At 37.9% G+C, this 19,534-nt stretch overlaps 1 protein-coding gene across 1 annotated transcript in view; it reads right to left on the reverse strand.

The window, feature by feature from the left end:
- Positions 1-19,534, reverse strand: part of LEPR (leptin receptor) — a 97,763-nt gene that overhangs the window by 13,014 nt on the left and 65,215 nt on the right. The window contains 5 exon segments of the mRNA XM_044005126.1: positions 3,407-3,502; positions 6,626-6,808; positions 7,677-7,893; positions 17,349-17,431; positions 17,545-17,704. Coding sequence (XP_043861061.1) covers positions 3,407-3,502; positions 6,626-6,808; positions 7,677-7,893; positions 17,349-17,431; positions 17,545-17,704 — 739 coding nt within the window.

Consider the following 19,534-nt stretch of genomic DNA (forward strand, 5'->3'; position numbering starts at 1 on the left):
CTTCATCATTGTTACCATGCAACCTAAAAAAGGATTGAAAGTTACATTCTAAGAGGCAGCTAGGTGGCACAGTGGATAGAGCACTGGCCCTGGAGTCAGGAGGACCTGAGTTCAAATCCGGCCTCAGACACTTGACAACTTACTGCTGTGTGACTCTGGGCAAGTCACTTAACCCCAATTGCCTCACCAAAAACAAAAACAAATAAAATAAAGAAAGTTACATTGTAGTATACAGTGTGAGATGTTGTTCTATACCTCATTTCTACCATACTGTTTTCCACTTCTTCCAGAAGTTTATTTTATCAAATAATGAGTTTTTGTTCCAAAAGCTTGGATCTTTGGGTTTATCATATACTAGATTAATATATAATTTACTATAGTGTAATTTCGACCTCTATGTTCTACTGATCCACCTCTCTATTTCTTAGACAGTACAAGATTGTTTTAATAATTACCACTTTATAATACAGTTTGAGATCTGGTACTGCTAGATCACCTTCTTTCATATTTTTTCATTAATTCCTGTGATAGCCTTGAGCTTTTGTTTTTCGAGATGAATTTTTTCTATATCTATAAAGTATTTTTGATTGTTTGTTACAGCACTAAATAAATAAATTAAATTATGTAGGATTGTCATTTTTATTATATTGCCTCATACTACCAATGAGCAATTAATATTTTTCCAATTGTTTGGATCTGAGTTTATTTGTGTGAAAAGTGTTTTATAGTTCTAGTCATATAGTTCTTCGGTTTGTCTTGGCAGGGAGACTCCAAAGTATTTTATATTGTTCGTAGTTATTTTAAATGGAATTTCTTTTTCTATTTGTTGTTGCTGGATTTTTTTGGTAATATATAGAAATGCTGATGATTAATGTGGGTTTCTTTTGTATCCTACAACTTTGCTAAAGTTGTTGATAATTTCAAGTAGCTTTTTAGTTGATTCTCTAGGATTTTCTATGTATAACATCATATCATCTGCAAAGAGGGATAGTTTTGTTTCCTTATTATCTATTTTAATTCCTTTCATTTCTTTTTCTTAGCTTATTGATATAACTAACATCTCTAGTATATTATTAAATAATAGAAGTTATAATGGGCACCCTTGCTTTACCCCTGATTATATTGGAAAATAAGGTCAATATAGATAACATGATTTACACATAAAAGATGATACCATAAGCAAATTAAGAGAGTATGGTATCCTGTATCTGTCAGATTTATGGGCAAAGGAAGATTTTAAGACCAAAAAAGATATAGAGAGCAAAACAAAATATAAAATAGATAATTTTGATAATATAAAATTAAAAAGGTTTTGTACAAATAAAACTAATGTAACCATGATTACAAGGGAAGCAGAAAACTGGGAAAGAATTTTTTAAACAAGTAGCTGTGATAAAGGCCTCATTTCTCAATTATATAGAGAACTGAGTCACATTTATAAAAATACAAGTCATTCCTCAATTTCTAAATGGTCAAAAGATATGAACAGGCAGTTTTCAGACAAAGAAATAAAGGTATTCATAATCATATGAAAAAATTATACAGATTACTATTGATCAGGGAAATGCAAATTAAAACAATTCTAAGGTATAACCTCACAGCTATCAGTGTGAGGCAAAATAACACAAAAGGGAAATATTGGATGTTGGAGGGGTTGTGGGAAAATTGGGACTGCTGAAGTTGTGAAAAGGTCCAACTTCTAGAGAGCAATTTGGAACTATGCCCAAAGGGCTATAGAAGTATGCATACCCTTTGATCCAGCAATGCCACTACTAGATTTATATCCCAAAGACATCCCCCAAAAGAGAAAAAGAACTCTTTGTACTGTGATGTTTAAAATCTAATTTGTGGTCACCTTACTCCTGTCCCAAGTGTAGGGAAAATAAATTAGAAGCCTTATAAATTAGAAGCCTTAGCACCAGTTTGGGCATTAAGCATTTATTAAAGCATACCAGGTATTAGTAAAAAGAGAACACCTGGGTCAGAAAGATGGGAAATCCTAGTTAGGATCTACAGGAGAGAGAAGAGAAAAATAGTTGCCTTCACCTACGAGTCTCGGGCCAAAAAGAGGAAGTTCCTCTGCCTGTCAGAGTAGAAGCTTCCTACCGGTCTGGAAGAGAGACAGTGCCTACACACTGCTCCAAGCTAATTTGCTGGTTGCATTCAAGTCCATTGATTCACTGGACTTGAGGGTGGTCTTGTGTTGAGGTCAAAGTCCACAGTCTCTGAGAACACACCCTCTTCGGAGTCAGACATACGTGGTTTCGGTTTTGATCAAGTTAACTTCAAGTACTTTAATCAACAAAGTCAGTCAATTCTCAGTCAATCCAATCAGTCCAAATCAATCCCAGCTGGCACCTTTGGGCACTGGCAAGCTCATTATTTTCTTACAGTACAACAATATTTCTAGCAGCTCTTTTTGTGGTGGCTAAGAATTGGAAATTAAAGGAATGCCCATCAATTGGGCAATGGCTAAACAAGCTGTGGTATATGATGGTGATAGAAAATTATTGTGCTATAAAGAAATGACAAGCAGGATGATTTCAGAAAGGCCTGGAAAAACTTGTATGAACTGATGTATAGTGAAGTGAACAGAACCAGGAGAATGCTGTGCACAGAGACAGCAGTATTGTTTGGTGAGGAAGTGTGAATGACTTGATTATTCTCAACAAAGAACTAATGATGAAGCATGCTATCCACCTCCAAAGAACTGATATTGAACTTAGACTGAAGCATGCTATTTTTCACTTTCTTTCTTTTTTTTTCAAGTTTTATTGTTTAAAATGACTAACATGGTAATGTTTTATATAATTGCACATGTATAACCCATGTCTGATTGCTTACCACCTCAGGAAGAGGGTAGGGAAGGGAAGAAAGGAGGGATACAATTTGGAACTCAAAACTATAAATAAAAATGTCTATTTAGAAAAACATTAAAACAAAATGAAAACTTTTTAAAAAGTCACATTCTACAATGTACCAGGGGCAAGGAACCTCCCTCTTGGCTTAGACTACAATGGACCTGGAAAGAGGCACCATGATGTGGCCAAGAAGGACATAGAACCCTTATCTGGATGAAAAATATTTTTTTCTAAAAGAAAAAAAAGAGTCATACTTAAGAGTGGTCAGGAGGACTTGAATTCAAATCCTGCCTTAGACACTTCTTAGGCATATGACCAAGAGAAAGTCCCTTAAACTCTGTGAGCTTCCATCTCATCATATGTAAAATGAGCACAATAATAGCAGTTATCCTACAGGGTTGTTAGAAGGACCAAATGAAATAGCATAAGCAAAGAGTTTTGTAAACCTTAAAGCTCTACATAAAAGCTACCATCACCATCACCACCATCATCTCATTCTTTTTTTTAGAAGAATTGGTAAGAGTAAAAAAAAGTACAGAATTTACCTCTGGTGAAGGTATTAGTCAGCACAGGCTTTCCCACTCCTTCTAGAAATACTGGGTAAAGGCTGAACTGGTATTTCTCAATAGGGAAGAAATGATCTGGAAAGAAAACAGAGCTTAGAAATTCATTTGTATTGAACTAATCAAGAAACTTGTATAACTGAACATTCTTATAAACCCTAGCACTCCTTCACTGTTAGAAGGGCTCATCTCTAGCTCTCGCTTTTAGTCTTTGAGTGTTGATGGCAATAACAGTGGAGAGGTTCTCTCTGGAATTATGGCTGCAATCAGTCCAACATGGCAGAAAACCAAGTTACTGATGTTTGGAGTGGGAATGAGTTTTCTATTTAGACATATATGGCTGAGCCTGATCTTCTAGGGCTTCATTTCAAGCCAAACAAACCATTCCCCAGTCTTCTCTCCATGCCACCTGAACCATGTTAAGATATGATTACTATTTCTTGGCTAAAGGAACTAGGAATGCTTAGCACCGAGAATACTCATGGTGGGTCGGACATGATGACTTTCTTCAAATATTTGAGAGGGATCAGAATGATTCTGCTTGGTCCTAGAAGGGAGCAATAAGTAGGGTGGATTACAGTTTGAAAAGTATAAGAAAACCTATTTTGGCTTAATATAAGGGAGAATGTCCTAACAATTGGAGTCATCCCCAAAATTTAAGGGGATGTTCCCAGAGTAGAAAGTCTTAAAGGTGTTTAAACAAAGTGACCCATTGCTAGCATATTGTACTCCTAAGAGTGCAAGCTTCAGGCATTAATTAAATAGATGAATTCAAGTGCTCAAGCATTAAAGTGGATCTTTGATATCATCAGTGGAAGACATCTGTCAAATGATTCAGGTCATAGTTCATCCATGGCTACACGTGCTGGGCAACTCTTACCAATGCCAGCTTACCTGTTTGTCAGAGGGGTTAACATAATGCCTTCATACCTCAAACACACAAAACCATTCTGTGGCCATTTTTATAAGCTTATGGAGAGTATATAATGAATAATTATTAATCTCCTTTGAAAAATGACTATCCGGAGGATAGCTAGGTGGCACAGTGGATAAAGCACTGGCCCTGGATTCAGGAGGACCTGAGTTCAAATCTGGCCTCAGACTCTTGACACTTACTAGCTGTGTGACCCTGGGCAAGTCACTTAACCCTCATAGCCCTACCAAAAAAAGGAAAGGAAAAATGACTATCCAGTTGGAGTAAAGAAACATGGATACTTTTTAAAAAATACATTTGAAAATGTCTTATTATTATAATATAAAATTCAGTAGGATAGTGGGTAGAGTGCAGGACCTAGAATCAGGAAGACTAGAGTTTAAATCTAGATTAGACTTTTACAAGCTGTGTCACCCTGAACAAGTCATCTCATCTCTGTCTGCCTCAGTTTCCTTATATATAAAATAGGGATGATAATAATACCTCTGTCCCAGAGTTGTTACAATGATTACAGAGATAATAAATGAAAATTGCTTTGCAAACCTCAAAGTGCACCATGAACGCTAGTTAGTGTTTGTAATTTTAGATGTATATATTTCAATTCTTCAATAACTGTGATCTTACAGGGATCTATATTCCCTCCTTTGACTGCCTATCTGTGAATATTCCATGCCACAATCACATCATTTTAAAATTCACTATGTTGCAGTAGGTATCATAATAGCATTTACCTCATAGTATTGTGAGGACCAAATAAGATAATAATCATAAAGTGCTTAGCACAATGCCTGGGACATAACAAGTGCTATATGAATGTTAGCTGCTCCTCCTCTTCTTCCTCTTCTTCTTCTTGTTATTACTATCTTAGTATAATTTCCTAAGTCAGCTTATTCAATATGCTGGTTGGGCATTTTCAAAATGGGACATTGCTACAGGATGCTAGAGTGAAAAGAGTGATGGATTTGGCAACAGAAGACCTGGGTTTGAATCCCAGTTCTATCAATAACTACCCATGTGAACTTGATCAAGTTGCTTAATAATAGTATAGTGGTTAATATGTAATATACTGCTTTATGGTTTTCAAAGTACTTTATGTATATATTTCCATTCTGACAATATCTTCATGAGATAAGTTTTGTTTTCTCTCTTTTACAGATGTGGAAACTGAGGCAGATCTCGGTTAACTTTCCTAGGATCATATAGCTAGTAAGTTTCTAAGGATGGATTAGAAACCAGTTCCTAATTCCAGTCCAGGGCTCTATCCACCTGGCCACCTCAAGGTATGGGCTTTCCTTTCTGTAAGGTGAGAGTCATATAATAGATAATAATACTAGGGTTCCTCTTAACACCGAGTCTGTGATCTCCTCATCTGTGCGATTATCACATCATTTGCCTATTTGATATAAATAAGTAAAACCCCATAAAAATATAAAATTTACTCTCTGAAAACTTTCAATGAAATTATTCTAATTAGTATTTAGAATTATATGAATATATAAACTCAGAATCAAAAACCCAGTTATGGCATGCTATATGTGTATATAATAAAAATATAACATGTATAATATTGTATGTACATATACATTATAGATGTGTGTATCTGTGTCTATATAAAATACATAATGTCTCCAAAGTCTTTGTGTAGTTTTAAGCTAAAGCTTTAGGAGACATACTTGTATGTTATATGATTTCAAAGAATCACTACATTTTTAAGTTGGGAAGGACCTCAGTGCCCTTCTGCTCCAATCTATATACCGAAAAGGAATACCTGCTATGATAAACCCAGCAAGTGATGGCCTTGAAGCTCTCCAATGGAAAAGAGTCCATCCCTTCCTGAGAGAGCTTGATGAGGCTTTTCCTTACATCAAGCTTAAATATATCTTTTTGCTCCCTCCAACTATGGCTCCTGAATCTGCCTTCTGGGTCGATCAAAGACTTAAAGAGATCTAATCTGTACATCCTATGTCTTCTCCATTGTAAGGTCATGGCAACAGCCCTGGGAGGTAGGTAATGAGGTTATTATTTTTTCACTTTACATATGAGGAAAATGAAGCTCTGAGAAGTCAAGGATTTGTGCAAGCATTGCAACAGACCTAGTCAGTTATGGGATAGATTTTGCAATAGCTTCCCACATTTCCCAACTCACACCCAATGCTGAATACACTATTGTTCCCATTCCATCAAAGAAAAACAACACACTTCTCAAATATTACTGGTAATAATAGCACTCACATTCCTCTAGTACTTTAAACATATTTCAAGCTCACCATGGATATAATATTTCTTAACATTAGAAGACACTCTAATCCATTTAATTCCATTCTCTTCATCAAGGTTTTTCCATTCAATAACAAAATACATTAGAGTATAGTCTGTAGGTATTACCATCCAGGAAAGAACCACACAGCTGCTATTTACTGCATGAGCACTGAGGGACTGCACACTATTTACTGGAAGGGAAAAAAAGGAATGAGTGACATCACACATGATTCTTCATATTACATATGAGCTTCAAGAGGGAACATTGCTTGATTCAAAAGGGAAATATCATATGTATTTTATACAATTGGCCACATATCAAATTTGGAACAAGAAAAAGAGCTATAAAACCATACAGAATAGAATTACGTTTGGGATTCTTACCTGAAGACTTCTACTTATCAGAGATCCAAGTATAAATTTCCTGGCACACAGGGAATATCTGTATTACCAAAGCTGAAAATCTGCTTTAAAGGAGATTGGGTTGGGCACCCATGTCTACAATGATGTTAAGAATGAAAGACTTGAGAACCTTAATCAATGTCATGAGCAAGTGTGACTTCAGAGTACCAATTACAAAATATACCTCCTGACTCTCAACAGGGAGATGATGGGTTATAGATGTGGAATGAAAAATACCTTTATAACATTTGCTTGGATATCATCATTATTTTTTGTGTGAGAGGGTTCCATTGGAAACTGGGTGTTTTGAAGACATAGTAGAGCTTACAAGGATATTTTGGAGACACAAAGTAGAATCCACAAGATCTATGGAAGTCAAGGGGAGTTTTTGGTCTAAAACTGAATACTGGAATCCCCCAAAGGAGCAAAACATTATATGTATGTATGTATATGGATTAGTGCAGTTTAAAACTATTGTGGCTCAAAACTGCACTAAGACTTTTGGGACATTTTGCATCTAAAGATAGGGACTGGTTCTATGGTTTAGTTATTGGGCTTAGTTATAAGGAAGTATGGATGATATGAAAAATAGAGCATCAATTCAACATTATAAAAGGAAAAGAGGAAAAATGTATTGCACCAAGTTAGTGCTCTTACCTGTGCTCATCTGCCATGAGAAAGTTAGATTAAAATTCATCACAGAAGGGCCAATTGAGTTTACAGCCACAACAGTGACTGTGTGTGCTAATTCAGTCCATGGAAAAGTGACTTTAGTGTCATTTCCTACATCTTCTGACCAAGTCCTGTTGTTAACAGTGTAATGGCTCACTATGTATCTTCTCACACTGCACAGTGAGTGGTTTTTCCCCAAAGGCTGTAGGAAACATCAATTTTATAAAAACTACATTTCACTGAATAGTAGAAGACAAAGTACCAAGAGAATGCCATAATTTCCTTATATTGCTAGTGGTAACTTTGGTCTAAGACCTTTTCTCTTAAGGGATTGGGGTGATAAAGAGAAATTCCCAAACTGGTCTATGTGTCATTCCTTCAAATTGGCATCAAACATCATAACCTATGTGTTTGCAACATCTGTACCCCACCCTCCACCTCTAAGCCTAGAATATATTTCCCCCTCTCTTCTGCCTCTTAGAATCCTAAGCTTACTTCACAGATCATAGATTTAGAGCTGAAAGAGACCTCAGACATTATTTAACCCATGCCTTTCATCTTACAGATGAGAAAATTGAGACCTAGGGAGTTGGTCAAGTCACTTGCCCAAGGATATATAGGTAATAGACAGCAAGGTTTAACTCAAGTGTTACTTCTTCTGGCCTCAGACACTTGACACTTACTAGCTGTGTGACCCTGGGCAAGTTACTTAATCCCAATAGCCTCACCCCCCCCCAAAAGTAACTAATTTGAGGAACAGTCAGTAAGCATTTATTAAACATCTACTGTGTACCAGACACTGGCCTAGGAATACAAAGAAAGGTTAAAGCCTCTCTCTACCCTTGAGGATCTCACGATCTAATGGGAAAGTCAATATGCAAATAACTGTGTAGAAACAAGCCACTTACATGATATATTCTAAACAAACATCACTGGCTATGGCTATTTTGAAGACAGAGTAGAGTTCCCTGTCAGTCAAGAGCTTTCCTCTAAAACCAAAAACAGGAATCCTAAAAAGGAGCAAAATAAGACTCAAGGATAGAGACTGGTCCTTTGCTTTCATTGGGATAAAGAATTCCCAGATGAGGATGCTCTCTTGACCAAGATAAGTCTGTACCTTCTCTGTAACTTATGATCTTACATTGCTGCCTAAAGCATTGAGAAGTTAAGTAACTTGCCCAGAATCATATAGCCAGTCAGTTTCAGAGGAAGGACTCAAGATTTCCTGGCTCCAGGACCCATATCTATCTACCATGACACATAGCCTTTGGTAATTATAAAATGGTCCAAGGTGATGTAGGAGTGGAGGTGAAAGAGGGAATTGATGAGTCAAGCATTATAGTATTATAGCATGAGGGTTTGGCAAGAATATTAGACTGGAAATCAAGAGACCATCTCTGTAATTAACTAGCTAAATTATCCTGGCCTGAAATCTTAGTTCTCTTGACTCATAGGATCATAGAAATAGGGCTAGAAGGGACTTTAGGCATTGGCTACCTCAACCCTCTCATTTTACAGATAAGAAAACGGAGGCCCAGGGAGTTGGGTCACAGACTTGGCAGGTGTAAGAAGCAGAACCGGAACACAGAGAAGTTCCCTTCATTTTCATCATCAGGAAAAATAATCCTTTTGGGATAGATGATGCTGAGTTCCTTTTCCACTCTGGTAATTCCAAAATGAAGATCAGGAAATTAACAAGTCACCTTCCAAATATGTTTCTATATCTGGAGAGGCAACATCCTATAGCAAACAGTACTAGACTTTGAGTCAGGGTTCAAAGATTACCACTGACACTAACAGTGTAATGCTGGGAGAGTAATTTACCTTTCTAAGCCTCGGTTTCCTCATCTGTAAAATGAGGGAGTCACACTTGATGACTTCTAAGATTCTTTCCAGCTCAGAATATATGATCTTATACCCTAAGATAAATAATATTGATTTTACTTTTACTTTACTCTAACATCCTGATACTTCAAGACAGAATATATTCATACAACTAGATGTGATTTTTTAATTATGTAAAGCAAAAGGATTGAAACTCATACACTCAGCTCAAAGCAACCCAGCTCCCTCATTGAAAGATATAAAAAGGGGGCAGGTAGGTGGCGAAGTGAATAAAGCACTGGCCCTGGATTCAGGAGGACCTGAGTTCAAATCCGGCCTCAGACACTTGACACTTACTAGCTGTGTGACCCTGGGCAAGTCACTTAACCCTCATTGCCCTGCTTAAAAAAAATAACAAGTGAAAGGTACAAAAAACAACAACCTGTGAGCTGCCAAAGTGACAAAATGCCATTAGCTGCTCCTTCCCTTTGGAGCTAAACCCTGCCAGCCCTGTGTAATCCAGCAGAGGGCTTCATACTAGAAGATCACCCAAGTTCATTCTTCTTGAGAGAGTTCAAGGATAGACTATCCAGGCTTCAGGAAATAATTCTCCTTAGAGGTCTTCACAAAGATCTTGGATGGCCATTTATGGTATAGTGAGGATTCCTTTCATGTATGAATGAAAAATTAGAAGGCCTTCTGAGTTCCCGTCTAACTTTCCATTCTTCCATATAGTGCTTAGCACAGTGTCTGGCACATAAGAGGGACTTAATAAACATCAATGGATTTATTGATTCTGTGAGAAATTAGATAACCACTTTTAGGAATATTTTAAATGGTATTCGTACTTCAAGCTCTCTGAGATTCATTACCTCAAGGCCTAAAGCTCTATGATTTTGTGATGAGTTGTTGTCTAAGGTACGCTATTGGTATCTAGGGAGTGTGAGGCACCTCTCCTCAGGCCACACTACTACTCCAGAATATGGCCACTGCTGATATCCCTTGGGAAGCTGTCACATTTGACTTCATAGAACAACATCTTCAAGTGATAGTAACCAATGATTTTCATAGAGTATACTTCCACCAAGGAGATTAATATAGGTATCAAAATCAACAGAAATTGGGATTTAAAAAATTTATATCTGAATATGATAGGGATAAATGCTTAATCTTATATATAGGCCTCCCAAAAAATTAAATTCCAAATATAAGATAGATAGGAGAAAAGCAACTCAGTAACAATCCATTGGAAAGAAATCTAGGCAGAATTTAAAATAAATTGTAAGCTGAAAGGGAGGCTCAAGTGTAACAAAGAAGAGCTAATGTCATCTTAGACTACAATGTGAGATTCATGGATTATCATTCTTGTCCTAAATACGGGTGCCCCTAAAGCCCCTATTTTCTATTCTCTCACAGATTGAATTATCTATGATTTCTATATAGATAACTAAAAAATCTATTAGGCAGCTAGGAGGCTCAGTGGGCCTGGAGTCAGGAAGACCTGAGTTAAAATCTGGCCTCAGAAACACTCTGGGCAAGTCACTTAACTTCTCTTTGCCTTAATCCACTGGAGAAGGAAATGGCAAAGGCCTCCAATATCTTTGCCAAGAAAACCCCATGGACAGCATTGGGGTGCGATGGTCCACAGGGTCATGAAAAGTCAGATATGACTAAATGACTGAACAACAAATTCTAAAATCTACATGTCCAGCTCTCATCTCTTTCCTCAACTCAAGTCTCAAAACACCAAGTGATTTCTAAACATCATCAGCCAAGTGTCTCATAAATATCTCATACTCAAGCCTAAGATAGAACTAATCTTTCTCTCTTAAACCCAGTCACCTCCTTAACTTCCCTATTTTTGTTTTGGTTACTCCCATTCCTCTAGTTATTCAGATGGAGGTAGCTAGGTGGCACAGTGGATAGAGCATTGGCCCTGGAGCCAAGAGGACCTGAGTTCAAATCTGACCTCAGACACTTACGAGCTATGTGACCCTAGGAAAATCATTTAATCATAATTGCCTTCGACATCCGGGGTCTTCTCCATTCATCCTGATATATAACTTTCCACTGGACCCTGATGGCTTTGAAGGAGAGTGAGGATGATGACCTTGCACAGCCCTCCCTCACTTAAATCCAATTCAGTGCAAGTTGTGACATTACCTCAGTGTTATTATCTTCTTCAAGAAAAAAGGACAAACAACATCATCCAGTTTCCCAACCATAGAATCATCCTTCAACTCTTCCATCTCCCTTCCCCCTCCCACATCTAAATCAATTGTGAAGTCTTATCATTATTGATTTTTTTCTTTTTTCCTTTGGTGAGGCAATTGGGGTTAAGTGACTTGCCCAAGGTCACACAGCTAGTGTATTAAGTGTCTGAGGCTGGATTTGAACTCAGGTCCTCCTGAATCCAGGGCCAGTGCTCTATCCACTGCAACACCTAGCTGCCCCCAATTATGAAGTTTTATCAATTCTATCCCCACAAAATCCTTCATATTGTGAGAATTGGAATGACAGCCCCTGTTGGGAAAGATATTGCAGGGAAGCTCTACCATGAGGAAAAAGCATGTGGCTTGGAAACTATGTGACTTTAGCATCCGGAAGTTGCCCAGCCTCCAGAAGTTTTATCTATAGAACCACCCATGGGACCTGTCAATCAGAGCTGCCAACCAATTAGCTTGGAGCTGTGCATGTGTGTGGACAGCCCTGTTTCTGGTTTCAGAAGGGGGATTCTGGGAGAAGCCCCTGAGGAGGGGTCTTTTAGGTTCCTGACCTCGGCTTGGTGGGTCCGATGCTGGGGTCTATTAGATAGTTAGAGGAAGTTTGCCTTTTACCTCTCTCTCTCTCCTCACTGACATCTGATGCACTTTAATAAATACTTAAAAGTCTAAACTCTTGCTAAAGCTTCTAATTTAAGGTGACCGCTCATTAGATTTTAGACATCATAGCTAGAATGTTAGCCCCTTACAGTACGTATCTCTTTCTCTCCATTCATATGGCCACCACCTTCATCACTTCTCTTAGGGACTATTTTAAGAGCCCCAATTTGTCTCTCTGCTTCCAGCTTATCTCTTCTCTAATATATCTTTCCTTAGCTTCCAAAATCAGTCTTCCGAAGGTGAAAGTTTGATCATATCACTCTTCTGCTTCAAAATCTTCATTGATTCTCTATTGTTTCTTGGATAAAACAAAAACTCTGTGGCATTTAAATCCTTTTCATAAAATGATTTCAGTCCACTTTTCCAGACTCCCCCCCATAATTATATATCATGCTACATTTTAGCAAAAATTTTGTAGTGACTATTCTCTATTCATGACATTTCTCTTTTCCCACTTCTTTACTGGCTATTTACCATGTTGGACGTTCTCTTCTGCCTCTTAAAATACTTGGTTTCCTTCAAAATTCCCCTCAGTTGTCACTTCCCACACAAGACCTGTTTTGATCCTTTTGTTAGTGTTCTTAATCTGTACTATGTTGTATTTACTCTGTGTAAATATTGACTCATCCGTGTACATGTGGCAAACTCCTTAAAGGGAGACATTATTTCATTTTTCTCTTTCTGTTACCTGCACCTACTAGAGTTCCCTTTCTCATAGTATTTACTTAGTAACTGCTTATGGAATTGATAAGCTAGAGGTTACCTAGAGAAGGGCAACCAGGATGGTGGAGGGTCCCAAGATCACACCCTATGAAAATGAATTGAAGAGCCAAGAGAAGCCTCAGGGAGGAACAGGAGAGCTACCTTTACTTACTTGAAGGGTCATCATTTGGAACATGGATCAGACTTGTTCTACTTGGCCCTAGAAGAAGGAACTAGAAGCAAGAAGTGGAAGTTTTCAAGGCATTTTAGGATAAATACGATGAAAAACTTCCTAGCAATTAGACTTGTCCTAAAGTGGAATGATTTTCCCCTGAAAAGAGGTCTTCTAGCAAAGACTGGGTGATCACGCACATATTTGTTAAAAATAACTTGGGCTCTTTTCTCATGTTGTTATATTGTAGAGGGGACATTTATTCAGGTACTGGACCACAAGTCTCTAAGATACCTTGAAACATTGTGATTTTCTTTTTCTCAAGCTTAGTGCTTACAGTTGACCATATGACATTTGGACTTACTGATGAATTTATAAATTAATTATACTTAGTTATTGCAATTCTTACAGAGGAAACAGTCAATCCTGGCCAAACACAGACCAATTCCATGATTCAAAAGCACCACAGGACCCTGACCTAATTCTGGTAGCAGGAACAAGAACAATGCTCCAAGTGATGGAGAGGGAACATGGGTTGACCCTCGCCGTCCATGACTGTGTGCTAATGCGATGCACCTTTATAAGACAGAGTTATTGTATAATGAATTCCAGAACACTCAAAGAGAACTAAGAGAAAAGCAGCTTGTGCGTCAGCCAAGGGACCTCTGGCCTTTCCATCATCACTCACAAAATATCCTTTTATTTTCTGGAAACATAAAAAAGTGGATACATTTCAAACATGGCTTCTTGAGTTAATTAAGAAACACTGGGTTTTTGCTGTTTTTCTTTCCTTACCACATGCAATGTGGCTGACCTTTAACCCACTGAATTGTGCAAGGTTTCCACTTTTATGTAGAAATGTATAATGGAATTTGGGGGGGGGAATAACAGGTATAACCAATCCTTCAATTCAGATATCTTAGCTTTTCCCAGAGAACTTTTAAACTGTATTTCACACACTTCTATTCCCATCAGTTGTTTAGGGGGAGAAATTCACAAACAGTGGGGAATATTAGAGTTAGTCCTATGGGCACTAATGGAGCAGTTTCATCCAAAACTTCAGATTCTCTACTATGGAAATGGCATTTTTATACTTATATTTTATATATATTTACATATGGCATCTCCAGTAGTCCTGAGATATAGATAGATAGACAGATAGATAGATAGATAGATAGATAGATAGATAGATAGATAGATAGATAGATAGATAGATGGATGGATGGATGGATGGATGGATGGATGGATGGATGGAGAGAGAGAGAAAAAGAGAGATAGAGATAGAGATAGAGATAGAGATAGAGATAGAGATAGAGATAGAGATAGAGATAGAGATAGAGATAGAGATAGAGATAGAGATAGAGATAGAGATAGAGATAGGGATAGAGATATGTATATCTCAGGACTACTAGAGATGGCCCCAGATGTTTAAAGCAATTGGGCTTAAGTAACTTGCCCAGGGTTACACAGCTAGTAAGTGTCTGAGGTGAGCTATGATCTCAGGTCCTCTCAACTTCACGGCTAGTGTTCCATACACTGCACAACCTAGTTGCCTCTTAATATTTTTTCCACTACTACCAATGTCCCACCACCTTATAGAAGCCTCCCTTGCAACAAAGAGGGAAAGAAGGAGAGAGGAACAGCGGAAGGAGAGGGCAGGGAGGAGAGGGAATAAGCATTTATTAAGTGAATCATATGGGCCAGGCTCTATGCTAAGCTCTTTACAAAGATTAGCTCATTTGTTCACAAAAAAAACACCATTGAGTCAAACAAACCAACATGTTGAGCACATAAGGTAGGCTGTGTTACATGGAACAACTGCAGCCTCTCTCCTCACTACAAAGAGGAGGGAAGTATTTGCCAGCATCCATCTTTTAACCAAACAGTCAATCAATACACATGTATTATGTGCACTGTTGTATTAGCCCTAAAGATATAGGGAAAGCAAAAACAAACAAATCATAGTCTTTGCTCTCACTGTAAATAAATAAATATATACTAAACCCATATATAGTAAATAAAAGATAACCTTGGAGTGGTTCTCCACCTGGAGTCTATAAACTTGTTTAAAAATATCTAATGACTATCTTACTAGAAATGGTTTCTTTTATATTTCTATGTATTTTATTGTATGCAACTGAAGATTATTGTGAGAAGGGGGTCCACAAGGCTTCCCTCGACTGCCTATCCAAGGTGTTCATGGCAGAAAAAAAGATTAAGAAGCCTTGATCTAGAAGAGCCAAGATTGGTCATGACATTTGATCCAAATTCAGGATAAAATGGATGAGTTCTTGCTGAGATGTTTAAAAAGTCAAATGTTTAAATGGAGAACAAAGCAGAAAAATGTAAAAGACAGATCAGTCCTTCACTCATGCCCTTTTCCCAAATGCTTCACTGAGTCATGGAGCTGAGCCTGAGTTCTAAATGGCTTTATTAATCATGTGTAAGATCCAGTAGGGCCTCTCATAGTAGAGAAATTTTGAGTGCCTAAATTTAGAGAGGCTCATCACAAAGTTTACTGGATCATGCATACAGAGCTGGAAGGGACCTTGGAGGCAATGGAGGCATTTTACAGATGAGGAAAGGGAGGCATGGAGAGTTAGACTGATTTTTTACAAGTTCACCCATTGGATCATAGATCTAACGCAAAAGGGACAGCAGGCACTTGATTTTATAGATGAGAAAACTGAGACACCAAGAGTTAAGGTGATTCTGCCAAGGGGGTAAATGACAGCCAGGATCTGAATCCAGTGCTCGTGAATTCAAGGCCAGCACTAACACTATTTGACTTTAGGGTGATTTATTTGGGGCATCCAGAAATTTTCCAAGACCATGTCTTAAGTTCAAAATGTGCTGTAATCTGTGGCATGGAAAGACTACCTATGTACTCTTTTTTTTTTTTTGGTGAGGCAATTGGGGTTAAGTGACTTGCCCAGGGTCACACAGCCAGTAAGTGTTAAGTGTCCGAGGCCGGATTTGAACTCAGGTCCTCCTGAATCCAGGGCTGGTGCTCTATCCACTGCACCATCTAGCTGCCCCCCCCCACCATGTACTCTTGAAATGATCAGTCCTTTATATTTTGAATCATTAACCAAAGGTCCACATCACATAAGACTAGAGATGCTTTTTTCACTCATTCATTTATTCATAAACAAAATGGGAACAAATGAGCCCTTACAGTTCCCAGTTTGTATATGCAACCTAGTCATTGCCTGGTCAAAAATGCTCATCAAACCTTGAGGCATGAATGCAAATTGATGCAGGAGAGTCACTACATAGGCAGTGGAACCACTCTGATTTTCCATGTTGGAACCTTTATTCCACAACCATGCTTTCAGCAGTGTCTCTACTGATCGAATGGACACCCACCATTGAGAAACAGAAGACTTCTTTGAAATCCCATCCAACTGATTTCCCCTTATGTATTGAACATCAACTCATCATGGCTGGAATTCAAGGCCTCAGCCCTGATCTTCAGCCAGAGCCTCTCCCCTGCTTTCAATAGCTCAGGAAAAATACTGCCCTTGAGAAATCAAGCTGAAAGCAAGCAAAGGTCCAGAATAAATACAATCATTGTTTAGGAACCAGCAGGAGGACAGAAAAATAAAGCCTTTCATTTTTTAGTTCCCACTGGGGCATGGTAGAAAGATTGGTTTATTTTTATCAAATGTATATTAAAAATTGATATACCACAGACAGTTGGGGTTGTGCCTGCAGCTTGTCAAATCAAAATGACCATGTTTATATACAGGGTGTCCCAAAAGTCTTGTGACAGTTTTAAGCATGAATAGTCTAAAAACTTATAAAAGTGAGTCATACAGCATTTGCAGCAGGGAGAGAGTCAACCAAAGTCAAGAAGACAAGGGTTCAAGTCCCAGGTCTGGCACATAGTGTTTGTGTGATGCTGAATAAGTCTCTTAACCTTTCAAATGTGCTAGGCAGAGGCTCTAAGTTGAAGAATAATTACAAATCTGTACCAGTGAAGGGAATTTCCTCACCAGAAGCTTCCCACACTGGTGAAGTAAGAGGTTCCAGCCAAAGAAAAGGCAAAAAATATGACAAATTTAGGAGACATACCTTCCAAAATAAGGTAATATTTCTTTCTTTCTCCATCGGATCTTCATTAATGACTCCCCAAAATTCAGGTCCTCTGATGGGAGCTGCAAGATGACAGATAAGAGAGGCTAATGGTATAAACATCTATTAGAGAAGGACATTTTTCAAACACACACATGCGAAATGTTCAGGATGCACTGACAACATCTGTGCCAACCTTTTATATCCATGACAACCGTGTAGGCTGGATTGCTCCAATTACTCCAGTATCCCAGGCCATCAAGCCTTTTACAGCGGACCTGCACAATATAGACTGTACAGAGATCCAGCACCTGGAAGCTAGCGGATTTGGATTCAGAACTGTAAACTTGATGTATCTGTAAAGTAAGTCAGAAAAGGGGACGTGATTACTACCCACCTGCTCTTCTGAGTGCCTTGAATCTGATAGCTGGTTAAAGCAATTCGAGCAGGTGCCACGGCACAGATCCTTCCTGGGACTGGAGTGGATTTCTGCCTCTCACAAAACCTAGTTCCCTTCAAGACTCAGCTCGGGTGCTTCTTTCCTACCTAAGGTTCTTCCTACTACTCTATTCAGCATTGTGGCTAAAGTTCTATACTCAAAGTTAGGAAGACCTGGGTCAAATCTTAGGTATACAATCTGTGTAATCCTGAGGTATTCATTAACATTTATGGGACTCAAGAAATCCCTTATCCCTTATCTACTACATCACAGATCAACTGGAATTTGCAGTGGTGGTACCATTCAGAGGATCTGAGTTTCCTTTGTTGACTTTCTGTAAATAGTATTTATTTTTTCCAATTTCAAGTAAAGAGAGTTTCCAACAGTCATTTTATAAAATGTTTCTAAGATGTGGAGTCCTAAATTTTTCTCCCTCTTTCCCTACTTCTCTCCCTCTTCTCTTACATGTATGCCTCCCCAAGAAGGCATACATGTGCAATCATGTTAACCATATTTCTACATTAGTCATGTTGTGAAAGAAGAATCAGAAGAAAAAGGGCAAAACCATGAAAAACAAAAAACAAAAAAGTGAAAATAGGATGCTTCAATCTACATTCAGACTCCATAGGTTTTCTCTGGATATGGTGAGCATTTTCCATCAGGAATCTTTTGGAATTGTCTTGGATCATTGTTAAGAAGACCTAAGTCAGTCATAGTTGATCATTGTACAATATTGCTGTTACATTATATTATGTTCTCCTGGTTCTGCTCACTTCATTCAGCATCAATTCATGTAAGTCTTTCCAGGTTTTTTTGAAATACACCTGCTCATCATTTGTTATAACCCAATAGTATTTCATTACATTTATATACCACAACTTATTCAACCATTAACCAATTGATGGACATTTGCCTACTTGCTGAATCTTTACCACCACAAAAAGAACTCCTACAAATATTTTTGTACTGGACATGTGTGTCCTTTCCCCTTTTTTATGATCTCTTTGAAATACAGACCTAGTAGTGGTATTACTGGGTCAAAGGGTATGCATAGTTTGATTGCCCTTTGGTCATAGTTACAAATTGCTCTCCAGAATGTTTGGATCAATTCATAATTTCACCAACACTGCATTAATATCCCAATTTTCCCACATCTCCAACATTTATCATTTTCCTTTTTTGTCATATTAGCCAAACATATAGGCATGAGGTGGTACGTCAGAGTTGTTTTAATTCACTTTTCTCTAAACAATAGTGATTTAGAGCACTTTTTCATATGACTATAGATAGCTTTAATTTCTTCATCTGAAAAGTACCTGTTCATATCCTTTGACCATTTATCAACTGGGGAATCATGTAGATTTTCTGTCTCCTTATCTGTGCACAGTTTGTACCCTTCCTCTAGAATATATGTTCCTTAGGAACAAGGATTGTTTCATTTTTTCTATATATTCCTGAGGCCTGGCACAAAGTAAATAATAAATTGCAGATGTATTGTGTTAAATGAAATCATTGTTGAGTGTGAATCCACATTCTGCTGTCAGTTATTTCCTGATTTCTAGGTCAAAGAATCTCAAGGTGATCTGGCCTCCAGGTCATTCACTCTACTTTTTCAAAACTCCAACAACTGTTTAATGGTCTTCCTCACATGGTGAGATCATAGTGAAATTAATTGACATGACTTTTCCTGTATCGAGTAGTACAGGAATCACCCACTATATAACAAGCTGTCTACAAAGTATGGTTA

The sequence above is a fragment of the Dromiciops gliroides genome, chromosome 4, assembly GCF_019393635.1.
Source record: "Dromiciops gliroides isolate mDroGli1 chromosome 4, mDroGli1.pri, whole genome shotgun sequence".
Classification (NCBI taxonomy): domain Eukaryota; kingdom Metazoa; phylum Chordata; class Mammalia; order Microbiotheria; family Microbiotheriidae; genus Dromiciops; species Dromiciops gliroides.